This window comes from Octodon degus, unplaced genomic scaffold (genome assembly GCF_000260255.1).
Source record: "Octodon degus isolate 3935 unplaced genomic scaffold, OctDeg1.0 scaffold00037, whole genome shotgun sequence".
Taxonomy (NCBI): Eukaryota; Metazoa; Chordata; class Mammalia; order Rodentia; family Octodontidae; genus Octodon; species Octodon degus.
Genome location: NW_004524613.1, coordinates 7,918,995 through 7,939,791, shown reverse-complemented (window position 1 = coordinate 7,939,791; position 20,797 = coordinate 7,918,995). Strand labels below are relative to the sequence as shown.

General features: G+C 40.6%; 1 protein-coding gene and 1 pseudogene across 2 annotated transcripts in view; one reads left to right on the top strand and one right to left on the bottom strand.

The window, feature by feature from the left end:
- Manbal (mannosidase beta like) overlaps nucleotides 1-20,331 on the bottom strand; it is a 33,691-nt gene extending 13,360 nt beyond the window's left edge. Inside the window, exons 1-2 of one of the 2 annotated variants that reach the window (XM_004630892.2) lie at nucleotides 20,287-20,331; nucleotides 2,093-2,301 (exon numbers count right to left, since the gene is read on the bottom strand). In XM_004630892.2, coding sequence (XP_004630949.1) covers nucleotides 2,093-2,242 — 150 coding nt within the window. In that variant the 5' untranslated portion in view covers nucleotides 2,243-2,301; nucleotides 20,287-20,331. The other variant, XM_023714975.1, reaches the window with a different exon arrangement.
- Nucleotides 15,495-16,075, top strand: LOC105742133 (annotated as a pseudogene).
- Nucleotides 20,332-20,797: the final 466 nt, after the last annotated feature.

The window sequence follows — 20,797 nt, the reverse complement described above, 5'->3', positions numbered from 1 at the left end:
GGGGCTGGCTGGCATGTGGTGCTGGGGGATCGAACCCGGGTCCCTGATGCTTTGCTAAGCTTGTTCTAAGTAGGTGCTTTAGACCACTGAGCCATCTCACCAGCCCCTGTTTATTTTTTTAAAAAATTGTTTATTTGCTATCTTTAGTCAGTAAAAAGGCAAAGAAGCAAGTACAGCTCAGTAGCGCTGATCACTTCTAATGTTCTAACTGTGGTCTCTAAATCCTACTTTCTAGCGAAAAAGAACGAGGGATTTTTACAGAAATGCGTGATTCTAGAATTGTGGCTGGAAATGTTTAAGAGGAGCCCAAGACATCTTATTGAGCTATTAAACAAGAAGCTATCAAAGACTTGAAATATGAGAAGAACAAAGGTCCAAGTTGAAGGGTCTTCCACTGCAACAAAATGAACATTAAAAGGCAGGCTAGTTAAAACACATCAACTATATACAAATATATTTCAAAAGCATATGACAACCGAAGATTCATTGCTCAACATTAGAAGTTCGTAGATCTCAAATCACTACTGTGAACACTGATACAGAGAAAGAAGCAAGCTCTTATTGTAGTTTTTAGTATAAACAGCATTCCAGAATATCCATATAGGTGATAAGAAAAATGTCCTTGTTGGAGAATTCCAGCCAGTAGAGGAAAATGGCAAATCCTAAACAATGGTCACCAGTGGATTTTAAAACCATTTAGATGAGGGCCGGCCATATAGCTCAGCAGATTAAAGAGCTGCCGTGCGGGCCCCACCCCCGAGGCATGCTGTGATGGCAATTGAGACTGAGCATGGTGGTGCGCATCTGTAATCCCAGCACTTGGGAGGCTATAAACAGAAGAATCACTACAAGTCTGATCTAGTAGTGAGACCCTGAACACCCTGTAGACCCTTCCCTAACATACAATAAATAAATAAATAAATAAATAAATAAATAAAACCATTTAGATGAAAAACTGATGGGGACATTTTATAAAGAATGGGTGAGATGACATCACCTGAACTGACTAGAATAGTGATAGCAAACCTTTTAGAGCAGTGGTGGCAAACCTATGGCATGCATGCTGCAGCACACGTGTCAAAGATTTACCACCACTGCTCTAATATCTCTAATAGAATGTGTGGCAGCCAGATGTGCCTGCTCACATGCAACAGCAAGTACACAGCACCAGGCACGACGTATTTGCACCAAATAACTCCCTACATGGACTGAGGCCTCTAGAAGGAATTTCCTGTGAATAGGACACATGGCAACCAAGAAACATGTTTAAGATAACCCCATGGAAACGCAATTAGCCAAATCCTAGGATGCTGGTACCATAGATGACAAAGACTTGCTTTCTCCAACAAATCAATGGAAAGTTGTCCTACTGTTTCCCTATTTGACCTGGAGAAAATTAGGGAGGAGGTTATGCGCAAGACTGGGCAGAAGAAGGATATGCTAGAATAGTATTTATAGTAGGAGTCAAAATAACAAAATACACAATCTGATCATGTTATTCCCTGCCCAAGCCTCTAACTCCATCTCTCACCATGTCCTGTCTGTATTCTGACACAGTTACCTTCATCAGTGCCTTGAACTAATATATTTCTCACTCCCTTTCACATAAGCAGTTCCCTCTCCCTGGAATGATATTCTCACCCCTTCCTTATTTCATCCAGCAGAAGCCTGTTCATTCCTTCCATCACAGCTCAAACACTGTCTCTCCAGCCGTGGGGGCTGCCCAGCCACTGTCCCAAGGCATGATCAGGTTCCCCGGCTCCTTGCTACATACCCTCACTGTACTCTGTGCTTCCAGGGGAGCAATGGATTTTGTTTACATCTGCTTCCTCCACAAGACTGGAAGCACTCTAAAGGCAGGCAGCCCCTGTGTCAGTAATCTGTACATAGCAAGCAATAAAAATCTTAATAGATGTTTGAACAAATCAAGTATTAGTCATGTAGTTCAGTATACAGACTAGAATTCTGTAACAGACTAAATCAGTAGGACCCAGCATCATGCTGTTTTACATTGGCTGCGGTGATATTTAGGTTGGTACCTAGAACTTAGCCTGGCACTCTGAGGACCTAAGGCTCATGGGGAAGGACTCACCGCTTCATAGGACTTGGGAATGGGTACGATGATGGCCAGCACACAGATAAGCTGAAAGATGGCCCCCAGAAAGAGTCCATACCGCAGCAGGTTCTCCAGGAAAGTGGGTTCAGGCACCTCAGGAGGTGAGAAGTCCAGGTCAGAGGCCATGATCCAAGCTGTCTGTTTCCTGAAGTCTCCTCTTATTTGCCACTCTTCAGAGCCAGCTTCTAAGTACAAAGAGTTAAGTGTCATGTTTTTACAGTGGATTTACATGGCCCCACTTGTACAAACATACATACATACATAGAGCAAGCATATATAAAGCAACTGTGGTGAAATGTTAACAATTCTTGAATCTACTTAAAAAACACATGGATATTCACTGAGCTATTTCTTGAACATTTTCAAGTTTACCAAATATAAAGTTAAAGAAAATAAGTAAATACAAAGGGAAAATCTTCAAAGAAAATATCAAATTAGTATACATTTGGAGAAGTCCTACTATGTTTGTTTTACTGATCCATTTATTTATTCATCTAGTTATTCACTCAACAAATACTGAGTACTAGGCACTGAAGAGGAAGCAGAACAGACAAATCTGCTCCTTCGAGATTCCTGCTCAAATGGAGGTACAACACACTTAAGGAGGCCGGAAGCATTTTCCTCTGTACAATGCGACAAGAAGCCCTCCTTATTTTATTTTATTTATTTTTTTTGGAAATATCCTTTTTAAAGTTTCTAATACTAGAAGATATTATATGATGTCTTTTAAATAAATTGTAAGTCAAAGATATAGTATAAATCTTAGAACAAAAATTAAGATTAAGCAATATTCAGAAAATTAAATACTAATTAATTAAAAATTAAATGTTTCAAGACAATTGAACTAAGAAAAAGTTTTCATGATAGCAAAGAAGTAGTAAGAGTAAAACAAGACAAATACTGGAATGGCAAATAAATGACCAGCACTTCTAACAGTTTAGGATAGGATATTGCATAAAGTTCTAGTGTGTTGTGGACCATGCGTAATGACCATGACAGTTACCAGTGGCCAGACATCACTTGTGGAACTGAGCTACAGCTATTTCTTTGAAATCCACCTGGTAGACTCAGGTGGAATCATGACCCATAGGGTGGAAGAGAAGTCCATTTGTAGAGTATGCTGATGGGAATATTTTGCTGCTGAGCACAAAAGAATAACTGAAAGACTACTATTGTATACCTCTTATTCTCCTGTGTTTAATTGTTTGCCCTATTTGGTGGGTTCTTTCCATTCTCATTCATGGGGCTGTGATCAATTTGCCCCCTCTCTAGAACATCATTTAGTAGTCTGTGTAGGCTTAGCTTTGTCATCATGAAATTCTTTAGTTGTTCTTTGTCATGGAAGTATTTCACTTCTCCATTATACTTGAAAGGGAGTTTTGCAGGGTATATCAGTCTGGGCTGGAATTTGTTTTCTTGTAACACTTGAAGTACTCTGCTCCATGCTCTTCTTGACTTGATGGTTTGTGAAGAGAAATTTGCTGGTATTTTGACGGGTTTTCCTTTAAATGTGATCTGTTTCTTTTCTTTAGCAGCTCTTAGTATACTGTTCCTATGCTGAATTTCTGGGATCTTTATTATATGACTGGATGTGGTTTTAATTGGGTTGATGTTATCTGGAGTTCTATATGCTTCGGTTTTCTGAATGTCAGATTGTTGCCCTATATTTGGAAAGTTTTCTGCTATTACTTCTGCCCATATTCTTTTTGTATCATTTGTATTGACTCCTTCCTTCTCATTGATGCCTATTAGTCTCACATTGTTCATCTTTGCATCGTCTTGCAGGTATTGAATTATTTTTTCCTGTATTCTAGTTGTTTTTAAGAGATCTTTTTTTACTTTTTCACTAGCTGCAATGGTGTCTGTAAGGTCAGCAAGTCTATTTTCACTTTCACTCAAATGGTTTTGCCAGCTTGTGACTGAGGTTTTAATTTCCTGTATATCACTTTGAATCTGTTTCATACATTCTATTTCTTTCCAATATTGCTTATTCAGGGGTTCCATCATTTTTATATTCTGCTCTATTTTTTGTCAATGTATTCATTAGAAGCACTTAGTACTTCCTTGATTATAGTTATCACTACATTTTTAATTTTTATTTTTATTTTTTTTGCAGAACCGGGGATTGAACTCAGACCCTTGCACTTACCAAGGAAGCACTTATTCCACTGAGCCATCTCCCCGGCTCCACTACATTTTTTAGTTGTGAAATTATTTCTGATCTGATTTCTTCTATACCGTTCTGCAGTTATTTCTTTACTTCCAACACTGTTATTTCAGAGATTTCAGGGGTGTGATTTCCAGTTTCCTCTATGCTAGTGTCTTCTGCATTTGTACTGGGTGGACTCGGGGCCTGAGACTGCCTTTTGTTCCTTCTCTTGGTCATTTTGTATACCACTGTCTTCTGACCTTTGGTGTAGAACTTAGATAGGGTTATTACCTTAGCACCAGGTCTGGATCTACGAAGTTCAGATTTCTCCAGGTGGGTGTTTGTTGGATCTGGCTAGAGTCTGGCTGTCCTCCACTTCTTTCTGCTGCAGCCGTTGGGGTTGAACCCTTTGTATCACTCTGGCAAGATGTTCTGCTCCTGAATCAGCTGGGTGTGTCTTGCCTCTAGCCTCTTTGCTAGGAGTTCTGCTGAAGGGTTCCGCATTGGGCCTGCACTCTGGGTCGAATGAGGATCCAGTGGGCCCCAGGTGGTCTCACTCACATGCTGGGCCTGGGCTCTGAGTCTATTCAGGATCCAGCAGCCCCAGGTTGTCTCACTCACGGGCCTGTGCTCTGGGTCTATTCAGGATCCACGGGCCCAGGTGGTCTCACTCACACTCCGGGCCTGTGCTCCAGGTCTATTCAGGATCCCCTAGCCCAGGTCATCTCACAGCCAGGCCTGCGCTCTGGGTCCATTCAGGATCCGGCAGCCAAGAAGGCCTCTTTAAAGAACAGAAATGAGGAAGGATAGGGCAGATACATGAAGCAAGTGAGCTGCTTGCTATCTAAGGAAAAGCATACTCCAGGGACAGAGAAAAGCAAGTTCAGAGACCCAGGGGACCTAATATCGCCAGAGAGGCATGATCAGGAGTGAGTGGAAGCAGGTAACATCAGAGGGAGTTGGGGCAGATTTTGCAGGACCCAAACGTAAAGGATTTTGAGCAGAGAAGTGACATAATTCAGAATTAATTTCTTAATGAGGGAAAGGAAACCAAAAGGAGGGGGTAAAGTAGACACTGTGAAACCAGTGAGGAAGCCACTGATAATAACCCAGACAAGAGATGTTGGAGCTGTGAATAACAGGAGCAGTGGTGGCCAGTGGTAGTTGGTCAGCTTCTGTCCATCTCTTTCACCCTCCTTCATCACTACCGCCCTCATTCCTAATAATCTGGTTGATCAGACAGAACTGCTAGGGCTCTCCACGAGCACAGAACTCTTCCATTCAGCCCTAGGGCTTTGCCCAAGCTGTACACACTGACAAAAGAGGCCTTTCCCACTCTGACTGCTTCTGAAGCCCCCATGCTACCTCCAAGGATGAGCTCAAGTCATCTCCCTCTAACATTCCTCATTCAGCTCCTCTTCCTCTCCCAGTAAAAAAAGAACTGTTCCCTCTCTTCTACAGCACACACAAATGGCTTCCCTCTGCCTGCCCCAATGGTAGAGGAACAAAAGCACCAGCAGCACCTGAGGCCATAAGCCTTTTCAAAAATTTGCATCACATGCAATTTTTGGCAAGTCTGAGCTATCTAACTGTGACTATGTGTCACTTGTAGCTAACTGGATTTGAAATAAAGCTTGTCTGAACTGAGGTGACTGGTAGGTTAAATACACACTCAGTTTCAATGACTCTGTATGAAAATAACAATGCAAAATATCTCAATGTTTTTAGTCCAACATGGTTTTGGGGGTCGGGGAGATAACTCAGTAGAATAAGTGCTTACCTGGCAAGCACAAGGCCCTGAGTTCAATCCCCGGTTCCGCTAAATAAATAAATAAATAAATAAAACATGGTGTTGTACACCTATAATCCTAGCTCCATAGGAGGGTGAGGTGGGAGGATTTAAAGTTCAAGACCAGCTAGGGCAGCTTGGACCCTGTTTCAAAGTAAAAATTTTTCAAAGGCTGGGGATATGTCTAAGTGGTAGCGTACCTGCCTAATATGCACAAAGCCCTAGTTCCATCCCCAGTCATTCAGATACATATCACATGTTGACATTATACATTAAGTAAATTATAACGCTGACAAAACACTATGATTTCAAAACTAAACTACAAAGTTACAATAATCAAGATAGTATGGGAGCTGGTGAGATAGCTCAGCAGACTAAGAGCCTGCTTAGGCAAGCACAGGGACTGGGGTTTGATCCCTGGTACCACATACTGTGCTGGCCCCACCCCTGGGCGCACTAAGCCAGCCACTGAGACCCAGCATAGTGGTGCACACCTGTAACCCTGGCACTGGGGAGGCTGAAAACAGGAAGATTACTATGAGTCTGAGCTCCACAGTGAGACCCTGTACCAAATACATAAATTTTAAAATACATATATATATATATATATATATACTCTTAAAGAATATAAACCTAGACAGTAGCAAACAGATTTTCAAACAAGGGAAGCAAGACCTATTCAATAAGGAAATGTAAGTCTTTTTAACAAACACTGCTAGGAAAGTGGATATCCATAGCCAAAACAATGTGAAAATTAACTCAAAATGGGTCAAAGATTTAAAACTATATAATTATCACAAGAAAGCCTAGGGAGACATCTCTATGACATTCAATTTGGCAATGATCCCTTGGGTGTGACATCAAAAGCACAACTAACAAAAGAAAAAATAAACTGGACTTCACATCAAAATTAAAAACTTTTAGGGGCTATATTCAGCTCAGTGGCATAAGCGCCTGCCTAGCTAGCAAGACCTAGGTCATGAGTTCAATCCCCAGTACCCTCCCCCACCAAAAAAAAAAAGATCTGCAAAATTAAAAACTTTTGTTGGGCATCATGAAACACACTTGCAATCCCAGTACTCATGAAGCAGGAGAATCGTGAGTCTGAGGTCAGCTTCAAGGCCAGACTGAACTACAAAGTGAGATTCTATCTCAAAAATAACATAAAAAATGTAAAATATGTTCATAAGAGGACATTATCCAAAAATACAAAAGGATAACAGAGAATGGGAGAGATAGCTATAAATTATATAGCTAATGAGGATCTAGTATTTAGAATATATAAAGCTTCACAACATAAGAACATACACATTATACACACACAATAAAAAACCTCAATCCAATTTAAAAATGGGTAAAGGACACATGCTGCAACATGGACAAACTTTGAAAGCGTTGTGAAATGTGACTAAAAAATAATCCAAACAAATACAAGTATCTTATGATTCAATTCATATGAAGTTCCCAGCATGGGTAAAGTTAGAGATATAGATACAGAATAGAGGCTACCTGGAGCTGGAGGAGGGAGCTGAGAGAGTTACTCTTTAATAGCTATAGAGTTTTTGCTTGGGAAGATGAGTTCTGTAAATAGTGGTGATGGTTATACAATACAGCTAATGCTACTTAAATTTATTTGAGAAAGGTTCAAATGCTAAATTTTAAGGTTAAGGGTATTATCTCAGTGGTAGAGTGCTTACCTAGCAGGTACACAAACCTCTAGGTTCTAGCCCCAGGATCACAGGAGAGAAGAGAAAAGAAGAGAGAGGAGGAAGTGGAGGAGAGGAGAATTTTAGGGTCCTGCAACACAGTTCTAGATGGCCTTAAACTTACCTACCTCAATCCTACCTACCTCAGCTTCCCAAGTGTTGCAATAACAGGCATGCATCACCACACCTGATATATAGAGAGATATCTATCTATCACAATGAAATAAAAAATTCCACCTGCTTTTTGTTTTTCACTTTTTACTTTTTAAATGTGGGTACTAAAAAGTTTTAAATTACATGTGTTCTATATTATATTTCTATGGGATGGCCCCAGATGCAACAGACTATCTGAAGACCTTCTTCCACCTACGCTGCTGCTTTTCTGCTTTGCAGTTTTCTTCCAACATGAAGAATGACTGAATGATAATTAAAAATTTTTTATTAAGTAAACAGAGAGAGACACACACCAATGCTATTTCTCTTTCAGCCTGATCACTTCAGAAGGTCATGTGCGTGGGCCAGCAGAGTATCTACCTTTTGTAGCAGTTTTTTCTATTCTGGGTACAGCCTTTAAAGCCTGCAGCCCATTTCTTTCAGAATGCTCAGAGCTGGCAGATCTTCCTTCTTCTAGGAAGAATCTGACTTCTGGAAAAAAACCAACATCATCTGGTTCCAAGTTTGGTGAATCAGGTGGGGCATCATGCTCAGGAATACCATTTTTGGTCAAATACAAGGTATGACGCTCAGACTCCACAGAGACTGTTTGGAGTGGCTCATAAACTGGCTCCAGTGTGAATTCCACAGCAGCTGCATGAACAGCTTCCCTAGAAGAACCGTCCAGCCCCTACAAGGCACCAGCACAGGAACACTAAGATTGAAATACGTAGTCTTAACGAGGCTTGGTATACACCTATAATCCTAGCACTCTGAGAGACTGAAGCAGAAGGATCTAAGTTCAAGCTCTGCCTGCATAATTTTCTTGACTTACTAAGACCCTGTCTCAAAATAAAAAATTGAAAAAGGGCTGGGGATAGTTCAGTGCAAAGGCCCTGCGTTCAATCTCCAGGATTACCACACAAACACAAAAAGAAGTCTTGTTTTTTTAGTTGCACCTTATAAAGTAAAATATCCTTGGTGATGAGCGTTATAGTTGTAAATGCTCAGATTACTGCTACTATAAGCAACATAATTATGAATATTTGAGGTGGCACAGCAGAGACAGGGCTGGACACAGAAAAGGGTGAAAGGTGAAAGAGGCAACACAGAGGCTAACTCTAATAGCAAGTACCTGGTTGATTTCTTCTCAACTTACAGATCCAATGTTCTCCTGAGCCAAACAACAATGTTTATTCAAAGCTCTGATACATTTAGGCTTTCTTAGAAGTGGCAATTAGGTAATATACAGCAAAAAGCATAAAAGTGATCATATCCTTTGACTGAATAACTTACTTCCTAGAATTGATACTAAGGAAACAATTCAAAAGAAGAAAAAAGCCTTTGAAAAAGTTCATGAGTGTTATTCGTAATACTAGAAAATAGGAAGCAACTCATGTCCAAAAATAAGGAGTCAATTAACTCAGTTATGAAATATTATGAAGTCCAACTTCATTAAAATGGCAATATAAATGCTATATAAACATTATGTTATCAGGTGAGTGTGAAGTCTTTGCAATATATAATAATACTGAAAATAATTATGATAAATGCTGTGATTATAAACACATATAAATTAATTTCTTAGAATAAAGACCAAGAGAGGCCATAACAAATAACTGCTAGTAAATTGGAGTCCTAAACTTTAATTTTTTATGTTATTGAAATAATGAATACAATTTAAAAGAAAAAAATCTATAATCTACCTTTCTTTTTTCCCTACTTCCTTAAGACTTTTATGTTGGGAGCCTAGGAACCTAGGAAATTGATCAAATGGTGTGCAGGTAGGACTAGGCCTCAGTGCCTAAAGCAAACAAGCTACCTCAGTCCTGAGATACACATGCTGTCTGGTTAAAGTCAGCCATTAGTCACTAGGCCACCTTGTGTCATGTGTTATTAACTTTGCAAAAATATAAAGGATCATTTTGTTGTGTTGTGTTAGTCCTGCCCATCAGGCAGACTAGTGACCACTCAGCCCAGCTTTTGTCTTCTTGTCTATCTTTCTTATTCCTGCTGCTGTTTCTCCCCGGGTAGAATGCGATCACAGTGAGACCAAGGGATCCCTACACTTTTATCAGGGTAGAATCAAGTACAGTCCAATAAAACTATTACTGACGAAATGTTATATTATATCTTCTATATTCGTGCTCCCCAAGCGGCAGCTACCAGTCACATGTGGCTATTGAGTACTGTATTTAAATGTGGAACAGAGGAACTGAATTTTTAATCTGCAATTTATTTAGTGTCATGTGTGTGCACGTGCAATACTGTGGATTAATCCCATGGCCTGTACATGCCAGGCAAGTGCTTTACCACTGAGTCACATTCCTAGCCCTGAATTTTACTTAACTTTAATGAAATTAACTATAGTCACATGTGACCAAAGGTGTCCGACTGCAAAGCATAGGGGTTAACAGAAGGGCAACTGTGTTAAGGTTCTGCAAAAATAAAATGCGGTATATGCTTCAAAACTCTCCATTTGCCTCATTTTCTCTACATCCCTGTGTTTCACTTCTCAGCCCACCTGCCAGTAGTTTTCAGTTTTGCCTTTCCTGATTACAGAATCCACAGGAATCCTAAACATCCTTCAGATCCAATCAAGAAAGCACCCCCAAGGCTCTATTCCCTGTGGTAATGTCTTTTGGGGGAGAGGAGTTGCTAGGGATTGAACCCAGGTCCTTTGCACTAAGCTACATTCTCAGTTCTTTTTACATTCTGAGACAGTCTCACTAAGTCACTAAATTACCTAGGCTGGACTCAAATTTGTGATCCTCCTGTCTCATAGTACTTGGCATAGGCTGCCATACCTGGCCTTGGGATACACCCTGGCCCTGTGATTCTCACGACCCACTGCTGCTTGAGCAGCCAGCAAATCATCTGCCAGGTGCTATGCACAGTATGTTCCAGTCAGCCTCTCATCCACTTCTCAACCACTTCTGGAGTAGTCCCGCTGAGGTTCAGGAAGGCGACATGGGCTACCCAAGGATTATCTGGCTAAATGGCAAAGTCAGGATTCAAACTGACTGGCTCCTTCTGCATCAGAACTGCCACCTACTGAGTCAACAGTTTTTAAACTGCAGGCTGTGGCCCATCAGTGAGCCATGGAAATCATTTAGAAGGCTGCATCCAGCAGTACCTTTATTAGCAGCACAGAGATCCAAACCTAAAATTTACTTCTTCTTGTTTAAGAAATACTACCTTAGGGCCTACTTTTCTACTTGATCTACTCTAATCTGAACATCATGACCCAGCATCCATCTTAATTTTATTCCAGGAAAAAAAAAAATTTATTTCAGGACCTGACTTACAAATATTTAGCAAATAACAAAGCTTTATGCCTGTTTCCCATCACAAAGCAAGAGCCGATCTCTCAATGAAATGCATCAGTTAACAAGGAGAAGAGGCCAAGTAGTCATGGGCTTCCTCAGGCTCAGCCAATGAGTCCAGGCAGAATCTGGGTAGGGCTGATCACTGTGCAACATTTTGAGCCCTGTAATGCATCCAACTTTCTGACGGGCAGAGGTTTTCACACTGGAGACTCTCAGACCCCTACCATAATGAAGTAAACAGTGCATACTTATTTATTACCACACAGAGGTTACTGGACCTTGTGGGGCTCATTCCCAAATGCCAGACATTGGTAGTCTGAGACATTTATTCACCAGACAAATATTTATTGTGTATCCATTATGTGCAGGACACTACTCTAGTCTTTGACATGGAATTTTCACCCAAATGAAAGTACTCAAACACACACACACACCAGGAGTATTGTGAGAAAATATAAAATATAAAGGAAGGAGGAGGGGATACTGCTTTATATGAGGTGTTCAAGGAAGGGCGTTTCTGAGAAGATGACATTTCAGTAGAGACAAGAAGCAAGAAAAAGGGGCTAGAGGTGTAGCTCAATTGTGGAGCATGTGCTTAGCATATGCAAGGCCACCAATGAGACAGGGAGTAAGTAATTTAAATATCTGCCAGAATACCCCAGGGTGGAAGAACAACAAGAGAAAAGTTCTGAAGCCAAGAATGAGCTTCATGATCAAGGAGACCAGGAGAGAGAAAGCTATGCAGGGTCATGTGGATCACTGTAAGCACTCTGGCTTCTTCTCTCAAAGAGGAGCTACTGGAAAGTTCATAGCAAAAATCTGCCTGGTCTCCCGGCCTGCTGTGTTGAGAATGACTATAGGGAGAAAAAAATGGAAGCAGGAAAACTAGTTAAAAGAATATTGTAACAATCAAAAGATATATTTATCCTTTTTTTTTTTTTTTTTTTTTGTTTTTTGCGGAACCAGGGATTGAACTCAGGCCTTTCCAATTAATATCCTTTTTTTTTTTTTTTTTTGACAGAAGAGACTTTTTTAATCAAGTTGAACTAAATCTGTGCAAACATTTTGTAGCCTTGTAACCAGAATCCTATAGAAACAGAATAAAGCTAGCATCCACCTATAGGTCTATTACATCCTTCAACATCTTACCAACAGAAAGATTGATCTTAGGAGGCATTATGCCAAGGAACACAATTTTTAGTTTTGGCAATGAGCAGAGAAAGCGTCCTTGGCCTCATGCGTACTTAGCATGCACACTGCAATGAGCCACAACTCCATTCCTACGATATCAACTTATTTTTGTCCTAAATTTTGTCTTAATTTGATAGTTTGTCTTAATTCTTAATTTGATAGTTCCCTATTACCACACAGACCCAACTTTTTTTTTTTTTTTTTATGAGCAGAATATATTTATTGAGAGAAAGAAAGCTCCTGTCCAAGAGAGGGACAGGAGGGGGGCCCGAGCGGGTAGTTTCCCGGGAAGCTGTCTCTTCCAGGGACTTTTATAGTGTAAAACCATGTGAGGCTAAGGTAGAGAGAATGGGAACTCGCTTAGGTGGGCAGGAGGTGGGACAAAACTGTGGCCAACCAATGGGATTACATATGGGACAGGGTCTTTTCCTATTGGGGGTCGAATGCGGTATAGGGTCTCTTTTTGTTGGGGGTTGGGCTAGTGACTCACTTGGTAGACCCAACATTTCCATTGTAAAAATCTAGCACAAATTAGAATTACAGATCTTTATTTGAAAATCTGATCTGCCAATTTAGCGTTTTCCACCAACTCATGGAGCAGAATCTTTCCCAGGCTTCCCAGTCCTCTGCTTAGGTGCTGCCCTTATGGGAGCCTTAGCAGCAGTCATCACAGTCTTTTTAGATGCTTGCTTAGCCTTTTCTGCTTCCTTGGCAGCCCTGATAGCTTGTTCTCTTTGGGCCTTTCTAACTTCTGGTTTCTGATTCCTCTTGGCCATTATGTCAGCAAGAGATGCACCAGTGATGGCCTTCTGAAATTTGACTGCTCATCATGTTCTTTTGTTTTGAATTTCTTCCTACTGTCCCTTTTTGTGCTTTCTTCTGTAGAGGACAGTCCAGTTTATTTGCCGAGGATTTCTCTTGGAAAGGAATGCAGACTCTCATTTTGCATTCAGAAACTGGAAGACCTTCCGGTTGGTCCTGGCATAGCACCTCCTGTGTCCCGGGTAGATCTTGTACCTGCTGAACCTGTACAGCTCGACCTTTATGGTGGCAGCCAGCAGTCAAGGTGGAATATGGCAAAAAAAAAGCAATATATTTATCTTTTGATTCTCAGGTTAGATATAGTGTAGAGAATGCCAACAAGATTGCTGAGGTAAAATGTGAAAATTTAAAATAATCCCTGATGAAAAGGAAACTACTATGCATGGTAACATAATGATGAACAGAAAAGACATTAAACATTTGTCAAAATCTGGGCCCAGGGAGTGAGCTCAGGGCCCAGGGAGATAGTTCAGTGGCATAAGCATCTGCCTAGCAAGCACCAGGTTCTGAGTTCGATCCCCAGTACCAGGAAAAAAAAAAGAAAGGAAAAGAAAAAGAAAAAAAATTTGCCATAATCCATAAATTTTTATAGCACTAGGAATTTTAATGTATAATGCAAATGTTTTGAAATTCATAGGTCCTAATCTAAGAAAGTAATACAGACAGTGACATTCTAAATCTCAGTATTTTAAACATCACTGAAAGGATGGAGGTAATAGAATGCTGACTAACTAACTTTGGAAGTGAGAGACATCTGTAAAAGTAAAGGAAATTTACCCTAGAATAATACTCAACTAGAATAATACTCTAGTTGACAAAAGTTGTTTCCCACAGGGGATATAGGTAAGCCATTCTGAAATCACTATATCTGCACACCAGAATTAACACTATACCTATGTTATACACTAAAAGTTGATATATTATACACTAGACACTATAATATGACACTATATTATACCCTATAAATAAAGAGATGGTGGAAATCACATTCATCAGAGTTTGGATGGGGAGGTTACAGGTAAAGAAGAGAAGGAAGCTAGTAAAATCCATGTAGTAATTAATAAGTTAAGAGACATGAATATGTTCAACTTAATAAGATACAACCAACCACAATAAAAATAAACACACCTCACACCCAAGTCTTGGTTTCTGGGCCATTCTCTATTAAAGGAAATCTGGGCTCCCTGGAAGTAAATGGCAATTTGGAGGGTGGCAGAAAAATACAGGATGAGCATGGAGTAGAAAGCACGAAAGTGCTTTACAAAACAAAGCAAATAAAAACATTACATGCACAAATATGCTAAAATGAAACTCATCATTCTATATACCAAAGTGGAGAACCTACAGCATGTGTGCTGCAGCAGGCTGTTTATATCATTGAAAGCTCTAAAAGGTTCACCATCACTGCTATATACCTAATACGCACTAATAAGCAAGTAACAACAATAAAATGTTGAGGGGAGTATGTCAAAGGGAAAGCTCCCAACAGCCAAAGTGAGAATTAGAATAACAAAGGAGTCCTAAATTGTAACCCAAAGAATTCAATAAATGTACAAAAGTTTATATTGATGTAAGTAAGAAATAAATGGAGGGCTGAGGAGATGGCTCAGTAGAATAAGTGCTTCCCTGGCAAACACAAGGGCCTGAGTTCAATCTCCGGTTCTACAAAAAAAAAAAAAAAGAAAAAAAAAGAAAGAAAGAAAGAAAGAAATGGAGAATGGACAAATCTCCCATTGAGAATTTCAAATAATTTATGTAGATTCTCTGTCTTTAAGTGTGAGGCATACTGCCATACTCCTAAGCATGGGCTATACATAATGATTTTCTTCTAAGACTATAGTATGAAATTGGGAGGAAAGAGTAACTTTACAGTAAACAACAATACTGGACTACTATGTAAAGGGTTAACATCAACAGTGACAATTCATATTGATTCTGTGTACCTTTGATCCTTAACTTTTGTGGTCTTCCTCCCCAAAACCCATAAAATAAATGGACCAGCAATCCTCACAACTGTCAGATCCATTCAAAAAAGGGAAAGTCTGAGAAACTGCCACAGCCCAGAAGAGTCTGAAGAGACAGAACTACTAAATGACTGTGGGGGGCCAGGGAGATAGCTCAGTTGGGTAAGTGCTAGCCTGGCAAATGCAAGGTCCTGAGTTTGATCCCTGGTACCAAAAAAAAAAAAAGTATTTAAAAAGCTTTTTGCCATCTTCCACCTTGACTGCTGGCTGCCACCATGAAGGTTGAGCTGTGCAGCTTCAGCGGGTACAAGATCTACCCGGGACACGGGAGGCGTACGCCAGGACCGACCGGAAGGTCTTCCAGTTTCTGAATGCAAAATGAGAGTCTGCATTCCTTTCCAAGAGAAATCCTCGGCAAATAAACTGGACTGTCCTCTACAGAAGAAAGCATAAAAAGGGACAGTAGGAAGAAATTCAAAACAAAAGAACATGATGAGCAGTCAAATTTCAGAGGGCCATCACTGGTGCATCTCTTGCTGACATAATGGCCAAGAGGAATCAGAAACCAGAAGTTAGAAAGGCCCAAAGAGAATAAGCTATCAGGGCTGCCAAGGAAGCAGAAAAGGCTAAGCAAGCATCTAAAAAGACTGTGATGACTGCTGCTAAGGCTCCCATAAGGGCAGCACCTAAGCAGAGGACTGGGAAGCCTGGGAAAGATTCTGCTCCATGAGTTGGTGGAAAACGCTAAATTGGCAGATCAGATTTTCAAATAAAGATCTGTAATTCTAATTTGTGCTAGATTTTTACAATGGAAATGTTGGGTCTATGTGGTAATAGATGAACTATCATATTAAGAATTTAAGACAAGAAAAAAAGAATTTAAGACAAAAATAAGTTGATATCCTAGGAATGGAGTTGTGGCTCATTGCAGTGTGCATGCTAAGTACGCATGAGGCCAAGGATGCTTTCTCTGCTCATTGCCAAAACTAAAAATTGTGTTGCTTGGCATAATGCCTCCTAAAATCAATCTTTCTGTTGGTAAGATGTTAAAGGATGTAATAGACCTACAGGTGAATGCTGACTTTATTCTGTTTCTACAGGATTCTGGTTACCAGGCTACAAAATGTTTGCACAGATTTAGTTCAACTTGATTAAAAAATCTCTTGCCAAAATAAAATAAAATAAAATAAAATAAAATAAATGACTGTGGACTGGGCAGGTGGTATGCACCTGTAATCCCAGCACTCTAGAGCTGAAGCAAAATTGTAAAATCAAGCCCAGACCTGGCATTTTAGTTAGAAACTCACTGTCTAAAAAAAAAATAAATAAAAAAGGGATAAGGATGTAGTTTAATGAGAAGTGATGTCTTCAAACCCCAGTACAGTACCATGGGTGGGGTGGGAGGGGAATATTGTGGAATCCTTGACGGGATACTAGAATGTTAGGGGAAAACTGAAGAAATTTGAATAAAATATAGATTTTAGTTCATAATAATATATCAGTACTGATTCATTAATTTGACAAATATACCATATAAGAATTCACTATAGTTTCTTCACTGTAACTGTAAATCTGAAGTTCTAAAATAAGGTTTTAAAAATAAGTCAACATAGGGCCAGCCAAATAGCTCAGCGGATTAAAGTGCCTGCAATCAGGCGCAGGGGCCAGGGGTTCAATCCCCGGGCCTGCCATGCTGGCCCCACCCTGGGGCAAATTGAGATGGCAATTGAGACTGGGCATGGAGCATGCCTGTAATCCCAGCACTTGGGAGGCTGTAAACAGGCAGAACACTATGAGTCCGATCTAGTAGTGAGACCCTGAACATCCTGTACACCTTTCCCTAAAATACAAAAAAAAAAAAAAAAAAAAAAAAAAAAAAAAAAAGGTCATTTCAAAATAAATAACCATGGAGACATGTATACCTCTCAAGTCTTTGCAAATACTAAATAAATGTCTTCTAAGACTGAAAAGGCCAGTTTCCAAAATTGCCAGAGGCTACATCACCTTCCAAACTTTCCCCCAAAGGTGTACAGTATGTAGGCTGGGGGATTCTTGGCTTCTAACAAAATTTTCAAGTTCTGTTCTGAGAATTCATGGCTTCTAACAAAATTTTCAAGTTCTGTCTGAGAATTCAACTGAAACTGACTAGGGATTAAAAACCAGCATCAAGAGGTACTGACAAAGAAATGTGCTATATATCCAGATTTTATCCCACTATAACAAATTCCCAAAGCTGCTGAGCTATCTCCCAGGCCAGAATCAGTAGTGTGGTAAATGAAAATTGTTAGGCACATGTCTTTCAAAAAAACAAAAAAAACAAAAAACAACTAAAACTAACTTTTTATTTGGCAGTATTGTGGATGAGACCCAGGGCTGCACATGGTAGGCACATGGTGCCTACAAAAAAATCCCCAATTTTTTTTTGAGATAGGACACTGCTAAATTACCTGGACTGGGCTTAAACTTGTGATGTTTCTGCCTCAGTCTCCCAAGCAGCTGGGATTACAGGCTTATACCTTCATCTCTATCTAATAACAATATTAGTTCAAATTTGTTGTGACTACTTATAAAGCAAGAATGTAGTTTTTTGTTTGTCTAGTTTTTGAGACAAAGACTCACCGTATATTTCAGGCTGGGCTTGCACTCACTATGCAACTCAAGCTGACCTTGAGCTCATAACAATCCTCCTGCCTCAGCCTCCTAAGTGCTGAGATCACAGGTGTGTGCCACTATGCCTGGGTTTAAAAGATTCGAGACTCTATACAGTAGTTCACATTATGTATGAGATACATGTCCATGGGTGATATATTCTAAGACCCCTAGTAGACAGCTGTTAACCACAGATAATACTGCATGTTAAAATATATTTTTTCCTTTTCATAAAGTTTAATTTACAAATTAGATACAGTAAGGGATTAAAATCAACTAAAAACAGTACAATTCTAACAATATACTGGAATAAAATGTGAATATGGTCTTTCAAAATCTTTTCTGTACTTATCCTTCTTGTAGTGTAAGATGATATAACACCTACATGATGTGATGATGTTAGTGACACAGGTACTGTAATGTGGGTAAGGCTATCACTGACCTTCTGAGGTCAGAAGGACAAGCTGCTTCAGTGGTCCTGGATCTGAGCCATATCCATGTGGATGACTGGATATCAGGAGCAAATGCTGCTGATGGTTAGGAATTTGCTATAGTTGAAGGTTTTTGTGGACATCACACTGTAATGGGAATTGTCTCTTTAATTCATCAAAGTGTTGCTGTAGAGGCTATAATCCTTCAGTGATCATCTGGGGGACTTTTACACTGTGTTCCACCCAAGGATGGTATTCCCTAATTTTGTCCTTTCCTGTCTGTAACACTTCAGAAAATTTCCACAATAGACTAGGCATGGTTGTGCGAGCCTGTAATCCCAGCCCTTAGGAGGCTGAAAACAGGAGGGATCACTACAAGTCTGATACATGTAGTGAGACCCTGTAGACCCTGTACTAAATACGTGAAGAAAAAAAGTGTTTAAGAAAATTGCCATAATGTCCACATTGTTACTGCTTCAGATTCTTATCCTTCCCCTCTGTATAGAAGACTGTTTTCCAATTCCACAACTTAATACTTCTGAGTGGTCTTCAATATGTTCTTCCACTTCTGCTGGAAATCTTTTAAAACCCTTTTCCACTTCTGCTGGAAATGTGGTAGAGGCTCCTTTATTAGGGGATGCAGCTACTCCAGCAATTTTTCAATTCAAATCTATTCCTGGACCATATAGGCATCCCTTACTTACAGGAAATAGCTTCATATCACTTGTTTTAGGGGCTCCTTGCTAATGTTTCCATATAAACTCAAAGCTTTGGGGCTGGGGAGATGGCTCAGTAGAATAAGCACTTGCCTGGCAAGTGCAAGGGCCTGAGTTCAATCCCCGGTTCCACAAAAAAATAAAAAAATTTAAAAAATAAACTCAAAGCTTTCTGGAGCAACACATTTCCATTAAGTGGAACACATGTTGTTTGTCCTCTACCCATAAATTCAACATCTTCTCCATCTTATCTAAGCACCTATCACACAGTTTCGCTGTAACTTTTTTTTCGTTGCAACTTTTGCAGTCTGAGGGGTGACAGCAAAACCATCACCAGTTTCTGCTTCTTCATAGTCTCACAGATTCATTTGTACCATCGATTTTAGCAACATCTGCGTGTGATTTTTTTTTTCTTTCCTTAAGTCAGAATGCTTACCTGTACACTTAAAGGAAACATTTTCCAGCTTCTCTTTGCTATGTTCAAATTGCTAGCATCGTTACTCTTGAGTCTAGGGCCCATTATAAAGTAAAATAAGGGTTCAACACGAACACTGTGGTATTGCATTGCTGATGGCTATCAGGAGACTAATGAGTGGGTGACCTATACAGCTCAGATTTGCTATACAAAGGGATGACTACAGTCAAGGCAGGGCAGAGGAAAGGCTCAAGATGTCATCATACTACTCAGAATACAAATCTAAAACTTACAACCTGCTTATTTGGGGAGTTTTTCCATTTACTCAGGTAAGTGAAACAGCGGGAATTCAGGGGGAGACTATATATTCAGAGAATCACTTCACCTCAAACTCCACTCAACACCCGAGCACTTTACAGTCACTGTCTCATTTAATTCTCGGAACAAGTCTATATGCCCGGCTTACACAGATAAAATGAGAACCAAAGGAAAGAAGCCTTGACCAGGGTTCACAGAGCAATGCGGGGCGAACTCGGGATCCGAGCCCCTGCCAGTCTCCTGAGGTGCGGCTCCACCTGCGGAGGGAAAGGCCGGGACGTGGCCGTCGAGCCCGAGTTCCGACCCAGGCTCGCTCCGAACTGAAGGGTGGACAGCACCCGGCAAGGCCTTCGGCCCAACTGGAATTCCAACTTCCCACGGCAAGGAACGTCCCAGCACACGCCAGGGAAAGCTATTCACGCCTCCTGCTGCGCAGGGCCTGTCCTGGCACCAGACCCACCCTTTCTCTCAGCCCCCGCTGCCGCTCCAACCCCGAGCACCGCGAAAATCCGATCACCTGGCAAAACGTACAGCTTACCTCCTGAGCCGCCGCGCCGCTCCCGGAAGTAATTCCACACGACCCCACGCCCCGGAAGTGACGCGCCCCAAGCAACCGGAAGCTTCAGTCCGGCGCGCCCCGCGTTGCTAGGTTTGTGGCGATCTTGGCTGCTGCGCTTGGTCAGACTTTTGTCCCCTGCTGTGTGGTTCTGAGCTTGGGCACACAGAATTTTAGGGAAGAGAGATCTAGACTCTCTGGGTTCACCAAACTTTTTATCACTTAGCTCTAAACATTTATTTGATTGGGCCGGCAAGATAGCTCTACGGATTAAATGCCCTTGGGCTGTGCTAAATGGGCAACGCCAAATCCAGGCGTGGTGGTGCACACCTGTAATCCCAGCGCTGGAGAGGCTGAAAACAGGAGGATCACTACGAGTCGGAGCTGCGTAGTGAGACCCTGTTCCAAATACATAAAATGAAAAAGAAAAGAAAGGAAAAAAAATTGTTTGCTTAAAGGAAAGCAAACAGAAGGGAAATAATCAGAAACACTT